Source organism: Saccopteryx bilineata, chromosome 4 (genome assembly GCF_036850765.1).
Source record: "Saccopteryx bilineata isolate mSacBil1 chromosome 4, mSacBil1_pri_phased_curated, whole genome shotgun sequence".
NCBI classification, from domain to species: Eukaryota; Metazoa; Chordata; class Mammalia; order Chiroptera; family Emballonuridae; genus Saccopteryx; species Saccopteryx bilineata.
Window position 1 is genome coordinate 78,090,763 of NC_089493.1, and position 18,863 is coordinate 78,109,625.

Consider the following 18,863-nt stretch of genomic DNA (forward strand, 5'->3'; position numbering starts at 1 on the left):
CGGAGAACCCAGGTTTGGAAAACCAAGGTTACTGGCTTGAGCGCGGGATCATAGACATGACCCCTTGGTTACTGACTTGAGCCCAAAGATCGTGGGCTTGAAGCCCAAGGTTGCTGGCTTGAGCAAGAGGTCACTCACTCTGCTGCAGCCCCCCAGTCAAGGCACATGAGAACGTGGTCAGTGAACAACTACGGAGATTTAAGGAGCTGCAATGAAGAAATGATGCTTATCTTTCTCCCTTCCTGTCTGTCTGTTCCTATCTGTCGCTCTCTCTGTTTCTCTCTGTCTCTGTCACAAAAGAAATATATGCAGCTAGTGCTCGACTTACGACCACGATTGGTTCCGACAGATGGGTCATAACACGATTTGGTCGTAAGTTGACTAGGCTATATGTACAGTACTGTGAAATGATGTTATAAAAATCTTTAAGTCATATTTTATCATAATTTTCTTTCATTATTGTTATATATCATAATTTTCTTTGTTCATTTTATGCCATTTATATCATCTCTATACCATTTTGTTTCTTATTTTTACATTCGTCAGGTTTAAGTAAAATACTGCATTACCAGTACAACTGGTTTAATATTTACAAAGACAGTTTCCTCTTGGTAGACATCTTGGGAGGGGTTTGATGAAAAATATCCAAACACAAAACACAAATTGCTCTACTGAGTCTGGGATAACAGTTGAAATGGTTTACGCGGAGATGGTAGTGCTGCCGGAAGCTGGTCCGCACTGTCATATGCCCAGCTGGGCAACGCTTGCGCTTCCAGACACCGAGCAGTCGTGGCTAGCGATTGTGGTTGTAAAGTTGAATGATTGTAAGCTGATCAGTATTTGTATTTGTATTTGGTTAAGGAGAATGAGCACTGAACTCTAATAAGAGTTAGGATACTTCGGTTCTATTCCTGACTCTGATACTAATTGCTTATTGGATCTAGGATAAGCCAATTTCTTTCTTTCCTGTGACTCAATTTTCTCATCTGTACAATGAGAGACTTGAACCAGAAGATCTCTTAGGCTTTTGACTCTCTTTGTTTTTGAATTTCAAATAATCTTGGAAATACTCAAATGTTCTTGAAAATAATCTTGGAAAACCTGAACTAGTTCTTTGCCTTCCATAATTAGGTGGGACAGAAAAGTTTTTTGTTTGATGTATAGTACTGAATATACAGGGTTTTTCTTTTTCCATTTAGTATTTTGAAGAACCTTAGGTATACCATAAAACATTAGATATTATTTATCTGCTAGTTATAGTTATACCAGATATACAGAAAAAACAAGTTGTTGGTCTGCGAGTACCCTGGAGAACTGAGAGTTAGAATACTGGAAGGCATGGCTTGCTCTATCTATCATCTATCTATCTATCTATCTATCTATCTATCTATCTATCTATCTATTTATTTTTGAGAGAGGGCCAGACAGACAGGAAGAGAGAGCGATGAGAAGCATTAGCTCATAGTTGCGGCACCTTAGTTGTTCATTGAGTACTTTTTTCATATGTGCTGTGACCAGGGGGCTCCAGCTGAGCTAGTGACCCCTTGCTCAAGCTAGCGGCAACCTTGGTTGGGCTCAAGCCAGCGACCTTGGTTGGGCTCAAGCCAGCGACCATGGGGTCATATGTATGATCCCACACTCAAGTAGAAGGCATAGTTTTTAAAAAAAGGTTTTAATAAAATATTTTAAATATTATAATAAAAAAATTGTCCCCTTAATGTGAAATCACTATAAGGATATTATTCATATTAAGTAAGCAAACATACAGACTCCATGAAAATATACTAGAATTCCACAACCCACCACTGTTAATATTTTGGTATATATTCCTTCTGAATTTTTCCCACATGTAAATATGTGTAATATTTAACCAAATTGAGACTTTAGACATACAAGTCGTCCCTCGCCATATTATGGTTCTCTTTTTGTGGTCTTACTACATTGCAGATTTTTAAATTGTATGCATCTAATTTTGTATTGTGTATTTTTCACTATATCGTGGGATTTTGCGGTATGTAGGTATGTTTATATATTATCTTAATTATTGGGTTGGGGAATAAGTTCATAGCATTTTTACCGCTTTTATTTAAACAAAAAACAATAATTATTTCAATAAGTTAATCAATTATATATTCGCCGTTGCTGTTTACAACCTCTTCCCACCTCTCAACCAATTTGTTGATGCCATTCCGCCAAAAATCGCCTGGTCTGGTGTCAAAGAAGTTGTTGAGCCAGTTTTTAAGGACCTCTTTGTTATCGAAGGTAACGCCCTTCATATGGTTTGACAGGGAGCGGAAAAGATGGTAATGGGTCGGTGCAAGGTCCGGAGAATACGGCGGATGCTGAAGGACCTCCCATTCCAGCTCTTGAAGTGCGGCTTTGATGACTTGTGCAACATGAGGCCTGGCGTTGTCGTGAAGGAGTATGGTTTGACCATGTCAATCAGGTCTTTTCAGTCGAATAGCCTCATTCACGTGGTGTAGCTGGGCAATGTAGAGCTCCTTGTTGACCGTGGCATTCTTTTCGAGCATTTCCCAGTGCACCATGCCCTCCCAGTCCCACCAAACACATATCATGATCTTCTTTGGATGAAGATCCGGCTTGACTCTCGGCTTTGGCGTATCTCCTGGAGCCACCCACTCCTTTCTTTGCTTCATATTGATGTATAGGCACCATTTCTCATCTCCCGTGACGATTCGGTACAAAAAGCGCTGTTTATGACCACATGTTGCTCGATGGCGGGCGAGATGCTGAGAAGCAATTTGAAGGCAACTTTCTTTGTTTTTTTTGTTGAGCTCGTGAGGCACCCAGGCTCCCAATTTTTCGGTAAATTCCATTGAATGAAGGTGATTGAGAATCGTTTTATGATCACAGTTCATTTTTTCCACCAATTCACGACTGGTTTGGCAACCGTTCTCCTTCAAAAGTGATTTGAGACGTTCTTCATCGAATTCAGAAGGCCTTCCGCTTTGGGACGTGTCATCGACGTCAAAGTTGCCATTTTTGAACTTTGCAAACCATTTCCGTGCTGTAGACTCACCTATGACACCTTCTCCATACACGTCGCAAATGTCCCGGGCTGCTTCGGCAGCTTTTTGACCTCGATGAAAAGCAAAGAAGAGCAGGTGTTGAAAATGTTGATTTTTGCCTCTTGGGTATTCCATTTCTAAGCCTCAAAACTAATAAAAAATTAAATAACTCAAAAATACAATTAACATAGTTTTGTAGAGCAGAAAGAGTTTTATCGAATGAATACTTACCCTTTGCCAAACAGCAAACAAATTGTAAAATAAAAGAAAATATAAAAACGCTACGAACTTATTCCCCAACCCAATATTTAGAGAATGTTTAAGAGCATAGTATTTATAAGAGTGTGGGAAAGGTTAATAACAGTGTGGGAAAGGTTTATAAGAGTGTGGAGAGAGTTTATAAAGCCTAAAAATATATATAAATAAAATAAATATAAGGTCGCTACTTTGAGGATTTTCGCCTATTGCAGGAGGTTCTGGAACCTAACCCCTGCGATAGACGAGGGACCACTGTAATCTCATTCTAATAACGAAAAAAAAGGAACTCAAATTGAGGAACATTGTACAAAATAACTGCTTAATACTCTAAAAATGACAAGGTCATGAAAAACAAGGAAAGACCAAGACATGGTTACAAACTGGAGTACTATGAAGAAACCGAGACACTTACAGACTGGAAGAGACAAAGGAGAAATAATTAAATGTAACATGGGATCCTAGATAAGATCCTGGAACAGAAAAAGGGCATTATTGGGAAAGCCTGGTAAAATTAAAATAAGGTCTGTAGTTTAGTTATTATCAATATTAATTTTCTGTCCCTAATAATTGTACTAAGGTTATGCAAGATGTTAATACTGGTGGATATAGGTATGAGACATGAAAGAACTATTTGTGCACCTGACCAGGCGGTGGCGCAGTGGATAGAGCATCGGACTGGGATGTGGAGGACCCAGGTTTGAGACCCCAAGGTTGCCAGCTTGAGCTTGGGCTCATCTGGCTTAAGCAAAAAAAAAAAAACACAACTCACCACCTTGGACCCAATGTCGCTGGCTCTAGCAAGGGGTTACTCGGTCTGCTTTAGCCCCCCAGTCAAGGCACATATGAGAAAGCAATCAATGAACAATTAAGGTGTTGCAATGAAAAACTAAAGATTGATGCTTCTCATCTCTCTCTGTTCCTATCTGTCTATTCCTATCTGTCCCTCTCTCTGACTCTGTCTCTGTTAAAAAAAAAAAAAAAAACCCAACAAAAACTATTTGTGCTATTTTTCCAAGTTTCCTGTAAGTCTAAAGTAAGTTCAAAAGAAAAAGAAAAATAACTGATAATGAAGATGCTTATTTACTAATATGAAAAGACATTAATAAAATATAGCTCAGTAAAGTAGATTACAAAGCAGTATAGTGGTCCCGTGTCTGTCACGGGGGTTAGGTTCCAGAACCCTCTGCAATAGGCAAAATTCTGCAAAGTAACGACCTTATATTTATTTTATTATTTATATATTTTTTAAGGCAGGGGTTGGGAGCCAGATGTGGCACTTTTGATGGCTGCATCTGGCTCACAGACAAATCTTTAATAAAAAAAATGTTAAAAATATAAAACATCTATGAGAAACCCACAGCCAATATCATACTCAATGGGCAAAAATTAAAAGCAATACCCTTAAGATCAGGAACAAGGCAGGGGTGCCCCCTTTCACCACTCTTATTTAACATAGTCCTGGAAGTCCTAGCCACAGCAATCGGACAAGAAGAAGAAATAAAAGGCATTCAAGTTGGAAAAGAAGAAGTAAAACTATCATTATTTGCAGATGATATGATATTGTATATAGAAAACCCTAAAGTCTCAGTCAAAAAACTACTGGACCTGATAAATAAATTCAGCAAAGTGGCAGGATATAAAATCAATACTCAGAAATCAGACGCATTTTTATACACCAACAATGAACAGTCAGAAAGAGAAATTAAGGAAACAATCCCCTTCACAATTACAACCAAAAAAATAAAGTACCTAGGAGTAAACTTAACCAAGGAGACTAAAGACTTGTACTCGGAAAATTACAAAACATTGATAAAAGAAATCAAGGAAGATACTAACAAGTGGAAGCATATACCGTGCTCATGGTTAGGAAAAATAAACATCATTAAAATGTCTATATTACCCAAAGCAATTTATAAATTCAATGCAATACCAATTAAAATACCAATGACATACTTCAAAGATATAGAACACATATTCCAAAAATTTATATGGAACCAAAAAAGGACACGAATAGCCTCAGCAATCTTAAAAAAGAAGAATAAAGTGGGAGGTATCACACTTCCTGATATCAAGTTATACTACAAGGCCATTGTACTCAAAACAGCCTGGTACTGGCATAAGAACAGGCATATAGATCAATGGAATAGAACAGAGAACCCAGAAATAAACCCACAGTTCTATGGACAACTGATATTTGACAAAGGAGGTAAGGAAATACAATGGAGTAAAGACAGCCTCTTTAACAAATGGTGTTGGGAAAATTGGACAGCTACCTGCAAAAAAATGAAACTAGATCACCAGCTTACACCACTCACAAAAATAAACTCAAAATGGATAAAAGACTTGAATGTAGGCCGTGAAACCATAAGCATCTTAGAAGAAAACATAGGCAGTAAGCTCTCCGACATCTCTCGGAGCAATATATTTGCTGATTTATCCCCACGGGGAAGTGAAATAAAAGACAGGATAAACAAATGGGACTATATCAAACTAAAAAGCTTTTGCACAGCTAAAGACAACAAGAACAGAATAAAAAGACAAACTACACAATGGGAGAACATATTTGACAATACGTCTGATAAGGGGTTAATAACCAAAATTTATAAAGAACTTGTAAAACTCAACACCAGGAAGACAAACAACCCAATCCAAAAATGGGCAAAAGAGATGAATAGACACTTCTCCAAAGAGGACATACAGATGGCCAATAGGCATATGAAAAAATGCTCAACATCACTAATCATTAGAGAAATGCAAATTAAAACCACAATGAGATATCACCTTACACCAGTCAGAATGGCGCTTATCAACAAAACAACACAGAATAAGTGCTGGTGAGGATGTGGAGAAAAGGGGACCCTCCTGCACTGCTGGTGGGAATGCAGACTGGTGCAGCCACTGTGGAAAACAGTATGGAGATTCCTCAAAAAACTGAAAATCGAACCGCCTTTTGACCCAGCTATCCCACTTTTAGGAATATACCCCAAGGACACCATAGAACGGCTCGAAAAGGAGAAATGCACCCGCATGTTTGTGGCAGTATTGTTCACAATAGCGAAGATATGGAAACAGCCCAAGTGTCCGTCAGAGGACGAGTGGATTAAAAAACTTTGGTACATATATACTATGGAATACTACTCAGCCATAAGAAATGATGACATCGGATCATTTACAATAACATGGATGGACCTTGATAACATTATACGGAGTGAAATAAGTAAATCAGAAAAAAAACTGAGATGAATCCATACATAGAAGGGACATAAAAATGAGACTCAGAGACATGAACAAGAATGTGATGGCAACAGGGGCGGGGGGGTTGGGGGAGGGGGGAGGGGGTGAAGAAAAAAAGAAAAAAATAAAATAAAACATTCTCATGTATTACAATCCATTCATTTCCTACTGCTCATGTTCATGGTTTCGGGTGGCTGGAGCCAGTCACAACTGTCCTCCAGGACAACACCAAATTTTTATTGGATAATGCGTAATGTACATAGGTTGTTGTATAGCTCTCATGGAATTACATTTTAAAATATGTGGCATTCATGGCTCTCTCAGCCAAAAAGTTTTCCGACCCCTGTTTTAAGGCTTTATGAACCCTCCCAAACTCTCATAAACCTTTCCCACAGTTATTAACCTTTCCCACACTCTTATAAACACTCGCTATGCTTATTTTACCACAAAAATAATTAAAATAATATATAAAAATACCTATGTACTGCAAAAACCCACAATATAGTGAAAAATTCGCAATATAAAATTAGATATATATAATTTTAAAATCTGCGATACAGTGCTACCATGAAAAGTGAACTGCGATATGGTGAGGGACGACTGTACTCTTATTTATCAATGTCATCCCGTTAAATTTAATTTCAAAATAAAAATTAAAAAAATATATTGTCTTTGATTTGTGTTGGCTTCTTTTCAAAAATCAATTAATTGTATGTGTGGATTCAATTTTTTGGACTCTCTCTGCTGTTTCATTGATGTTTATTGATTGCTTCTCGCATGTGCCTTGACTGGGAGGCTCTAGCCAAGCCATTGACCTCTTGCTCAAGGCAGCAAGCTTGGGCTCAAGCCAGAGACCTTGGTCTTCAAGCTGGCAACACTGCACCAAAACTGGTGAGCCCGTGCTAAATCTGATGACCTTGGGGTTTTGAACCTGGGACCTCACTGTCTAGGTTGATGTTCTACCCATTGCGCCATCAACAGTGAGGCAATTGTGTTTATCTTAATGCTAATACTACACTGTCTCAATTAGTATAGCTTTATAGCAAGTCCTGAAATCAAGTAGTGTAAGTCTTTACATTTCCATATTCATTTTAGAATCAGCTTGTCATTTTCTACAAAACTTGTTAGGATTGTGTAGAATCTATTAGGGAAATTAGACATCTTAACAATATTGAATGTTATAATCAGTGAATATGATATATAGCTCTTTATTTAGATGTTTTAGAAATTTCAGTGTTTTGTCGTTTTCAGTGTAGTAGTCTTATACATCTTTTATTAAATTAATGCTCAAATATTTTATTTTTGATGCTTTTGTAAATGCTGTTTTTAAATTTTTATTTTTTGTTTGTTGCTAGTATATAGAAATACAGTTGATTTTTTATCTTATTTTTATTAATTTTAATGCAGTGACATTGATAAATCAGGGTACATATGTTCCAAGAAAACATCTCCAGATAATTTTGACCTTTGATTGTGCTGCATACCCCTCACTCAAAGTCAAATCGTCCTCTGTCACCTTCTATCTGGTTTTCTTTGTGCCCCTACCCTCCCCCCACTCCCTCCCTCTCCTTCCTTGCCTGCTCCCCACCCCTCCACCCCACTCCCTGTTACCATCAGATTCTTGTCCATGTCTCTGAGTCTCATTTTTATGTCCCATCTATGCATGTGTTCATATAGTTCTTAGTTTTTTCTGATTTACTTATTTCACTCCGTATAATGTTATCAAGGTCCATCCATGTTATTGTAAATGATCTGATGTCATCATTTCTTATGGCTGAGTAGTATTCCATAGTATATATGTACCAAAGCTTTTTAATCCAATACAGTTGATTTTTATAGGTTGATCCTATATCTAGTGAGCTTGCTCAATTCACTTATAATTCTTATGTGTTTTTTTATATTCCTTGGGATTTCCTATGAAGATAATTATATCATTTGTGAATAGAGACAGTTTTACTTCCTTTTTCCAATCATTATGCCTTTCATTATTTTCTTCTTGTCTTATTATAGTAGCAGTACAGTATTGAATAGGAGGAATAGCTGTCCTTGCTTTGTTTCTGTCTTTAGGGGAAAGTATTCAGTCTATTATTGCAAATATTTTCTCTCAGTCTGTGGCTCTTTTTTTTATTTATTTTTTTTAAGTGAGAGGAGGGGAGATAGACTCCTGCATGCGCACCAACTGGGATCTACCCGGCAACTCTCATTTGGAGCTGATGCTTGAATCAGCCAAGCTATCCTTAGCACCTGAGGCTGATGCTGGAACGAGCCAAGCCACTGCTGCGAGAGGGGAGGAGAGAGAGAAGGGGAAGAAGGAGAGAAAGAGAAGCAGATGGTTGCATCTCATGTATGGCCTGACCAGGGATTGAACCTGGGATATCCGCATATCAGGCTGACACTGTCCACTGCGCCAGTTCGTTTTATCTTTTAAACTATGTCTTTTTTTATTTACTTAAAAAATTTTAAAGTAAATTACATCATTTTAAAAATTTTTTTAGCAAGAGAGAGAGAGGGACAGATAGGAAGGGAGAGAGATGAGAAGCATCAATTCTTCGTTGCAGCGTCTTAGTTGTTCATTGATTGCTTTCTCATATGTGCCTTGACCGGGGGTTACAGCAGAGCAAGTGACTCCCTGCGCAAGCCAGTGACTTTCGACTCAAACCAGTGACCATGGGGTCATGTCTATGTTCCCACGCTCAAGCCAGTGACCCCATGCTCAAGCTGGTGAGCTCACACTCAAGCTGGATGAGTTCACACTCAAGCTGGTGACTGCGGGGTTTTGAACCTGGGTCCTTTGCATCCCAGGATGACTATCCACTGAGCGACTGCCTGGTCAGTCTAAAGTAAATTACATTTTTTTTAAATTACATTTTTATTGTACAGTTTTTTGAGTTTTTACAGTTGCCAACAGTCCTATAAACATCATCATAATACAGATACATAGTAGTTTCATTGCTCTCAAAATTCCCTCACTGCCTTAATGTAGTCAACCTCTGGCAACCACTATGTTGTCCTCCAACTGTATAATAAGTTTGGCCTTTTCCAGAGTATCATACAAATGGAATCATAGTGCACAACCTTTTGAAAAACTTTAAAATAATTTAGAATATAAATGTGTAAAAATATAAAACTATGTATAAATGCCTTATAGCAGTGGTAGTCAACCTGGTCCCTACCGTCCACTAGCTGGGCGTTCCAGCTTTTATGGTGGGCAGTAGCAGAGCAACCAAAGTATAAATAAAAAGATAGATTTAGTCCTGGCCGGTTGGCTCAGTGGTTGAGCGTCAGCCTGGCGTGCAGGAGTCCCGGGTTCGATTCCTGGCCAGGGCACACAGGAGAAGCGCCCATCTGCTTCTCCACCCCTCCCCTTTTCCTTCCTCTCTGTCTCTCTCTTCCCCTCCCGCAGCCAAGGGTCCATTGGAGAAAGTTGGCCCAGGCGCTGAGGATGGCTCTGTGGCCTCTGCCTCAGGTGTTAGAATGGCTCTGATGTGGCAGAGCGACGCCCCAGATAGGCAGAGCATCGCCCCCTGGTGGGCATGCCAGGTGGATCCCGGTTGGGAACATGCGAGAGTCTGTGACTGCATTCCCATTTCCAGCTTCAGAAAAATATTAAAAAAAGAGATAGATTTAACTATAGTAAGTTGTTTTATAAAGATTTATTCTGCCAAACAGCGAAAACCCGACATAAAGTACTTGGTAAGTAATTATTATTATATGCTTTAACTTGCTGTAATTCTGCTTTATAAATTTTATAAAGTAAAGTTACTTCCCTACTTTATAAATTACCATTACTTTGGAACCGGTGGGCGGTTAGAAAATTTTACTACTAACAGAGATACAAAAGTGGTTGGTGGGTATAAAAAGGTTGACTACCCCTGCCTTATAGTGTTTTTAAATCATTTTTTATTTTTCAGTTATAGTTGACATACAATATTATATTAATTTCAGGTATACAATTCAGTGATTAGACATTATATAACTTATGAAGCTATCATCCTGATAAGTATTGGACTCATCTGGCACTGTACATAATTATTGAAAGTTGTTTTTTTTTTCTTCTTACTTAGCGCAAGAGTAGGGAACAGAGAGACAGGAAGGGAGAGAGATGAGAAGTATCAACTCATAGTTCCTGCACTTTAGTTGTTCATTGATTGCTTTTTATACGTGCCTTGACCAGGGGGCTCCAGCGGAGTCAGGGACCCCTGCTCAAGCCAGTGACCTTGGGTTCAAGCCAGCAATCATGGGGTCATGTTTATGAGCCCACGCTCAAGCTGATGACTCAGGGTTTTGAACCTGGGTCCTCAGCATCCCAGGTCAACACTATATCCATTGCACCATCGCTTGGTCAGATAGAATTCCCCCCCCCCCCATTGATTTGAAAGGGGAAAGGGAAAAAGAGGAGAGGAAGAAGGGTCAAGGTGAGTGAGAGAAAGAGCAAGAAAGAGACATATCAACTCATTGCTCCACTTAGTTGCTCCATTTAGTTGTACACTCATTGGTTTCTTCTTAAGTGCCGTGACTGGGGATCAAACCTGCAACCTCGGTGTGCAAGATATTGTTCTATTCATGGAGCCACCCAGCCAGGGCCAGTTATTGGAATATTATTGACTATATTTCCTATGCTTTAATTTATATCCCCATGACTATTCTGTTTATGTAACTGTAAAATAACATGAAATACTAATAGAACTAGAAAACCAAACTGTTTAAAATGAACAATATTATTTTAATTGGAAGGATGTTAATTGCAACTAAATTGCCAATGTTGGGTTGATAATAGAAATGTATATACCCTCAATTCTCTTCTGTTTCCATAATTCAGTTTATTTAAGCGTGCTGTCACTCAGTGGCATTAAAAATGTTGGACTGGTTGTATGGCTTGGGATAATCAGAACTGACATATAAGCCCAAATTGCCAGTGAGTAATCACTGAATGTCTTTTATAATGAGTTATTTCTTTTTTTTTTTTTTTTTTTTTGTATTTTTCTGAAGTGAGAAGTGGGGAGGCAGAGAAACAGACTCCCACATGCACATGACTGGGGTCCACCAGGCATACCCACTAGGGGGTGATGCTCTACCTATCTGGGGTGTTGCTCTGTAGCAACCGGAACCATTCTAGCACCTGAGTCAGAGGCCACAGAGCCATCCTCCGCACCCTGGCCAACTTTGCTCCAGTGGAGCCTTGGTTGCAGTTGGGGAAAAGAGAGATAGAGAGAAAGGAGAGGGGGAAGCAGATGGGTGCTGCTTCTGTGTGTCCTGGCCGGGAATCGAACCTGAGACATCCACACACTGGGCTGACGCTCTATCACTGAGCCAATTGACCAGGACCTAATGAGTTATTTCTTGATGCTTGGAAAGCTGTCTTGTTTGATCGAAGATAAGGGTGGAATGGTAATGTTACTGAAATCTGCAAATAGGGTCAGTTAAACCCACTAATTTATGGAATCAAGTATTTGGCATAGAAGATGAGCTTTTTGCCCTGGCTGGATAGCTCGGTTGGAGCATAATTCTGAAGTGTAGAGGTTGTCAGTTTGATCCCCTATTAAGACACATACAGGAACAGATTGATGTTCCTGTCTCTCTCTCTCCAAAGTCAATAAATATTAAAAAACTATATGTGTATATATATAAAAGAAGATGAGCTTTTCTAAATTTGCATGTTTTCAACATGAACTATATCCCAGTTACTAAGAGACAGTACATAGTCTTTTGAGTTTGTCCTCTTTTTTTTTTTCTTTTCTTCACAGGGACAGAGAGAGAGTCAGAGAGAGGAACAGACAGGAACAGACAGACCGGAATGGAGAGAGATGAGAAGCATCAATTTTTCGTTGCGACACTTAGTTGTTCATTGATTGCTTTCTCATATGTGCCTTGAACGTGGGGCTACAGCAGACCGAGTAACCCCTTGCTCAAGCCAGTGACCTTGGGCTCAAGCTGGTGAGCATTGCTCAAATCAGATGAACCCATGCTCAAGCTGGCAACCTTGGGGTTTCGAACCTGGGTCGTCTGTGCCCCAGTCTGATGCTCTCTCCACTGCGCCACCGCCTGGTCAGGCAATCATCAGTTTTTCGTTGTGACACCTTAGTTGTTCATTGATTTCTCTCTCATATGTGCCTTGACCACGGCCTTCAGCAGACTTAGTAACCCCTTGCTCAAGCCAGTGACCTTGGGTCTAAGCTGGTGAGCTTTTTGCTCAACCCAGATGAGCCTGCACTCAAGCTGGTGACCTCAGGGTCTCAAACCTGGGTCCTTCCACATCTTAGTCCAACACTGTATCCACTGCGCCACTGCCTGGTCAGGCGAGTTTGAACTCTTTTGATGCATTTTTCATGTTGTATGTATTGATAATTTATTCTTTTTAATGCTGAGTAGTATTCTATGTTTTGGATATATTATAATTTATAATTCACCATTTCCAGTTTAGCTTTTGGTAGATTACCCAGGAATTTGATTTCTAGATCATATTGTAAGTGCAGATTTACATTTATAAGAAACTACTGAACTCTTATAAAGTAGCTGCACTACCTGACCAGGTGGTGGTGCAGTGGATAGAGTGTCGGCCTGGGATGCAGAGGACCCAAGTTTGAAATCCCGAGGTCATTGGATTGAGTATGGGCTCACCAGCTTGGGCACAGGGTCACTGGCTTGAGCCCAAAGGTTGCTGGCTTGAGCAAGGGGTCACTGGATTGTTGGGAGAGGACCCCTGACCCTGTCAAGTCACATATGGGAAAGTAATCAGTGAACAACTAAGGTGCCACAACAAAGAATTGATGCTTCTCATTCCTCTCCCTTCCTGTCTGTCTGTCTCTATCTGTCCCTCTCTCTCTGTCCCTCTCTTCCTCTGTCACTAAAAATAATAAATAAATAATAAAGTAGCTGTGCCATTTTGATTTCTACAGCACTTTTCTGTTCTAGTTTTCTGCATTTTTGTTGATGCTTGATATTGCCAGTTTTTCATTTTATTTTATTTTATTATTTTGTTTTTGTATTTTTCTGAAGTGAGAAGCAGGGAGGCAGAGAGATGGACTGCCTGCCACATGTGCCCTACCAGGATCCACCCGGCAAGCCCACGAAAAGGCGATGCTCTGCCTATCTGGGGCGATGCTCTGTTACAACCAGAGCCATTCTAGCACCTGAGGCGGAGGCTGTGGAGCCATCCTCAGCACCCAGGCCAACTTTGCTCCAGTGGAGCCTTGGCTGCGGGAAGGGAAGAGAGAGACAGAGAGGAAGGAGAGGGGGAAGGGTGGAGAAGCAGATGGGCGCTTCTACTGTGTGCCCTGGCCGGGAATCGAACTCAGACCTTCCAAATGCCAGGCCGATGCTCTACCACTGAGCCAGCCAGCCAGGGCCCATTTTATTTTTTTACCTGCATTCTCATAGGTTGTGTGAGGGTAATCTCATTGTCACTTTAATTTGCATTTTCTTCATGACTAATGATGTTGGGCATGTTTTTATGTGCAAATAAGCATGGCACATAAGCCATCTGTAACATTTTCTTTTATGGTTAGTGCTTTTTGTGTTCTAAAAACTCTTTGGTACTCATATTTTTTTATCTCATTAAATGCATGGTTCCTTAATACACACAGAGTATGGGGAATGCTTTGTTTGTGCAGCCTCAGTCTAACTGATAGTAGAGCTACCTTTGTACACCAAAAGTTGGCCATTACAAAAAAAAAGGGTAATTCTCACCCATTACAGCTGCTCTTCTTTTTTCTAGACATCTGTGTAAATGTGGGTAATCACTTATTTCCAAGGCTTTTTAAAAAATTACCCACTTTCTTTTTGTACTGTCAAAGGATAAATTAAGAATATATTGTAAATCGCTGTACCTGAAATTACAGAACTGTTATATTACTGGTGCTCTTTGGTATTTATGAAGGTGCTTATAACAAAATCTACTCATTTTCTTTTCTTTCAGTGGTGGGATCAGCAAGTTGATTTTCATACTACTTTCTTGCACCATTTGGCACAATTAGTGCCTGAAATTTATTTTGCTGAAATGGACCCAGACTTGGAAAAGCAGGAGGAGAGTATACAAACATCAATATTTGCTCCACTGGAATGGTATTTATTTGGAGAAGATCCAGTTATTTGTTTAGAGAAATTGAAACATAGTGGAGCATTTCAACTCTGTGGGAAGGTTTTCAAAAGTGGAGCAACAACATATTCTTGTAGGTAAGATTTAGAAGTTTATAGGATTGGTTATAATTACAATCTTGTATTTTGCACCTATTTCATGATGTACCTTTCTTGGTTTATTGCATATTTAATTGTACTTAACTAACTTCCTTTTATTATGCCCTTACAAGTCCGTTTCTGCTAGTATAACTTGTTTTTGAATATGACTTACAATTAAACAGTTCTCATTATTTTTTCATGTTCTCCAAAAGTGTGTGTAAGGGATAGACTTTTGTCTTAGTATGTAGTCCGCATACTCTTATTTGAAACCCTTGAAGCCAGGTCTGTTTCAGTGAATACTTCCCAAGCAGAGTCAAGGCAGGATCTTACAATTGGACACAGCATTTCTGTAAGAAATATCTATCAATATTCACAGCAGGTGATATAAATAAAGTCTGTAGTCTCATGTCATTTAAGTCATTTTTTTTGCTACCAAGTGAGATTTGATGTCAAAGGATTGCGGATCTATAGGGGCAGGTAGAGTTTTGTTGGGTAGAGAGGCCAATGATGTGGAAACTGGAACTGGCTTTAGGCTTTTTGCCCTTTGTGAGAGCAGTTGCTTAAACATCATAGTAGCACAGAGAATGGTTTTACTTCCTACTCCTGCCTGAAATTTTCAAGCATTAGATCTTAGCAGCCCTTTTAGTTCTTTCTTTCTTTGGTATTTTTTCAAAGTTAGAGTGGGGAGGCAGTCTGACAGACTCCCTCCCGCATGCACCCAACCAGATGCACCCAGCAAGCCCACCAGGGGGTGATGCTCTGCCCATCTGGGCGTTGCTCCACTGCAATCAGAGCCATTCTAGCACCTGAAGCAGAGGCCATAGAGCCATCCTTGGCACCCAGGCCAACTTTGCTCCAGTGGAGCCTTGGCTGCAGGAGGTGAAGAGAGAGATAGAGAGGAAGGAAAGGGGGAATGGGGAAGAAACAGATGGGTGCTTCTCTGTGTGCCTTGGTCGGGAATCGAACCCGGGACTTCCACACACCGGGCCAGTGCTCTACCGCCGAACCAACAGGCCAGGGCTAGTTTTTTCTTTATCAAAGGTAGTTTAGGTTAGGAGTGTGACACTGAGACTATAAATACATAAATTTTTATTTATTTTTTTGCTTCACTATAATTCTAAGTTTGACTGGTTTATGTGTAGTTCATAGTTGTTTAGAACATACTATCTTTTTATTGAGTTCTTTTCTCAGGAAAAACTCAGCTTACATATTTTGTGTACAATTTTGCTGCATAGCACAGCAAGCTTCATTTATCTTCTTACATATTGTTAGCTGAAGCCTAATCAGTTTCAACTAAGGCATAGTATATATACATTTGTAGACCTCATTTCTCAAGTATAATGGAGACATTTTTAATTGTCAAACTGGGGGAATGGTATTAATGGGTAGATGCCAGGGATGCTGCTTAAACACCCTACAATGCACAATCCTTTGTGCCTAACAAATAACTACCTCATTCAAAATGTCAGTACTGCTGAGCTTTAGAGATCCTGTTTTAAATAAGTCAGTAGATTATGTATATTTTAGAGAATATTATTAGACAATTTTAATTTCTTATTTGTTAAGATTCATTTTTAAAACTTTCCAATTCCATCTCTTCAGTTCTTCTAAATAAAACGTTTTAAAATTAATTTTGCATTTTGTTCTAATTTACAGCAGATCCTTAAATGAAGTTCTGCTCAACATTATTCATTAGAACATTGATAAGATGTCATAGGAACTTAATTCTTGTTTATATCAATTAACCTATTGTAAAATTGTTTTGTTATATGTTGTTTCACTTAAAGTTGAAGAAGCTATAGATAACATTGAGGACTTACTGTATATTATTCTTAATGTTATCCTGAAAAATGTTAAGTAAAATTCTACATTTTAAAAGTTGTTAGGGAAGCGATTAAGAGAGAATGAATTTCATTCATTCAAGTTGACTACCTGTCATGTACCAAGCACTGTTCTAGGTGCTTGGGACATATCAATATATAAAATAAATAGAAATCCCCACCCTTATGATGCTTATATTCTAATGAATTTTATCTTTATCCAAGCTTCATTTACCAGTGAACAATCAGTGTTTGTAAAGTATATTTATAAATGTAAAAAGATAAGATGATTGCAAGTAATTTAAAAAGATCATTTTTCACAAAAATAATTTTTAATTGTATCTTAACAATTTGAAACCATGTACAAGCTCAAAGTAATGAGGATGAAAACCAGATATCCAAACTTATTCAAATATGGCTAAAATAAGAACAAAATTATTTGGAATTCAGTTTTTGAAGCATTTTCGTATTCAGTTTGTGTACCATACAGGGAACTCATTCACATTACATTATAGTTATACCTTAAGCAAAAATAGGTGTAATCTAAATTTCAAAATCTGATTTAATCTTTTTCAGAGATTGTGCAATTGATCCAACATGTGTACTCTGTATGGACTGCTTCCAGAATAGTGTTCATAAAAATCATCGTTACAAGGTATGAAAGTAGAACCATAAAATACCTAGATTAGTAGGATCTGTCGGCCATCTACTTCACATTTCTGACCAGTACTTGAATTCCTGATCTTACAGTTCTGCTAAGTCAGGGGTCGGGAACCTTTTTGACTGAGAGAGCCATGAACGCCACATATTTTAAAATGTAATTCTGTGAGAGCCATACAACGACCCGTGTACGTTATGCATTATCCAATAAAAATTTGGTGGTGTCCTGGAGGACAGCTGTGATTGGCTCCAGCCACCTGCAACCATGAACATGAGTCACGAGCGGTAGGAAATGAATGGATTGTAATACATGAGAATGTTTTATATTCTTAACGTTATTATTTTTTTATTAAAGATTTGTCTGCGAGCCAGGTGCAGCCATCAAAAGAGCCACATCTGGCTCGCGAGCCATAGGTTCCCGACCCGTGTGCTAAGTAAACCTTTAGCTCTGATTAAATTTGTCATGTGATGGGACATCTACCTTAAGAGGTAGCCCCAATTTTTTTTTGAGTATATCAAATTTATACACAAGATTGTATAGTGCATATAAACAGCTTAAAGAATAATTATAAAGCAAACACCAATGTAACCACTACTTAGGTCAAGAAGTATGACAGTGCCTGCTCTTAGAAGCCTCCCATTTGTCCTTCTTGGATCACAATCTCTCTCACCCTTCTCACCTCTCCTGTGTTTTGTGATACTGGTCTCCTTTTCCCTTTTAGCTTATCACTCAAATCATATTGAGTAGTTTTATCTGTTTGTGAACTTTATATACGTGGAGTCATACTGCATCTTTTTCTTGTTGAGTAACGTCTTTCACTCAGCATTATGTATATAGCTGTAGTTCATCAGTGGCTTTATAATAATCAATAATCCATTTTGTCTTTATTGTGCTGTATAAGGATAATGTAGTTTGCTTCTAATTTGGGACTGTTATGACAATTCTTCTATTAACATTCTTATTTGTGTATTTTGGTACCTATGAACAGGAGTTTTTCTGGGCTATATATCTGGAGTAAAATTGCTGAATTCTAGAGTATACGGATCTTCAATCATAGTAGATAATGTTAGACTGTTTTCCAAAATGGTTAAACAAATTTATAGACTATCCGGCAGTAAGAGTTTCTATTGCTCCACAATTTTTTGCAAGATTTGATGTCTTTTTAATTTTTGCCAATCTGGTGGTATTATAATAGTATCACATTGTGATCTTAATTTAATATTCTTAATTACCAGTAAGGTTGAGGGCTTTTTTCTTTCCTGTTACATTTTTAGACAACCTTGTGATTTTGAGCTGAAATGTATTTCTCAAATAATAGTATTGAGTCTGTTCTCTGGGCTTAGACAGGCATAATAACTGATGTTTCTTTTTGTACATATAATATGCCTAAAGTTTTATGTAAATGTAAACAATACCTTATGTAGACTATGTCTTCCATAGAGTTGAAAGTGCTATTTATTTTTCAAAGGGAACCTCAGTATTATTGTTTCTAGCTCAGGAAGTGATAGGCTACAGGCGTACGTTGTAGGTATTATGATTGTACACAAGGGAAAACAGATTGAGAAACCTATGCTATAGTGTGGTTAAAATGTGTTCCTAAGATTACAAAGCTAATCATGGATGGAATTTACATACTTAATCATTCCTCAATTGTAACAAATGTACCACACCAAAGCATGATCTTTT

At 38.6% G+C, this 18,863-nt stretch overlaps 1 protein-coding gene across 3 annotated transcripts in view; it reads left to right on the forward strand.

Annotated features, from left to right (window-relative positions):
* The window catches only part of UBR1 (ubiquitin protein ligase E3 component n-recognin 1), a 181,514-nt gene that overhangs the window by 12,113 nt on the left and 150,538 nt on the right, over window positions 1-18,863 (forward strand). For all 3 annotated transcript variants that reach the window (XR_010731307.1, XM_066276885.1, XM_066276886.1), the window contains exons 2-3: window positions 14,437-14,693; window positions 17,093-17,171. Coding sequence is in view for 2 of the 3 variants with exons in the window: in XM_066276885.1 (XP_066132982.1) it covers window positions 14,437-14,693; window positions 17,093-17,171 (336 nt within the window). In the remaining variant the exon portion in view is untranslated. The remainder of the gene's footprint in view (window positions 1-14,436; window positions 14,694-17,092; window positions 17,172-18,863) is intronic.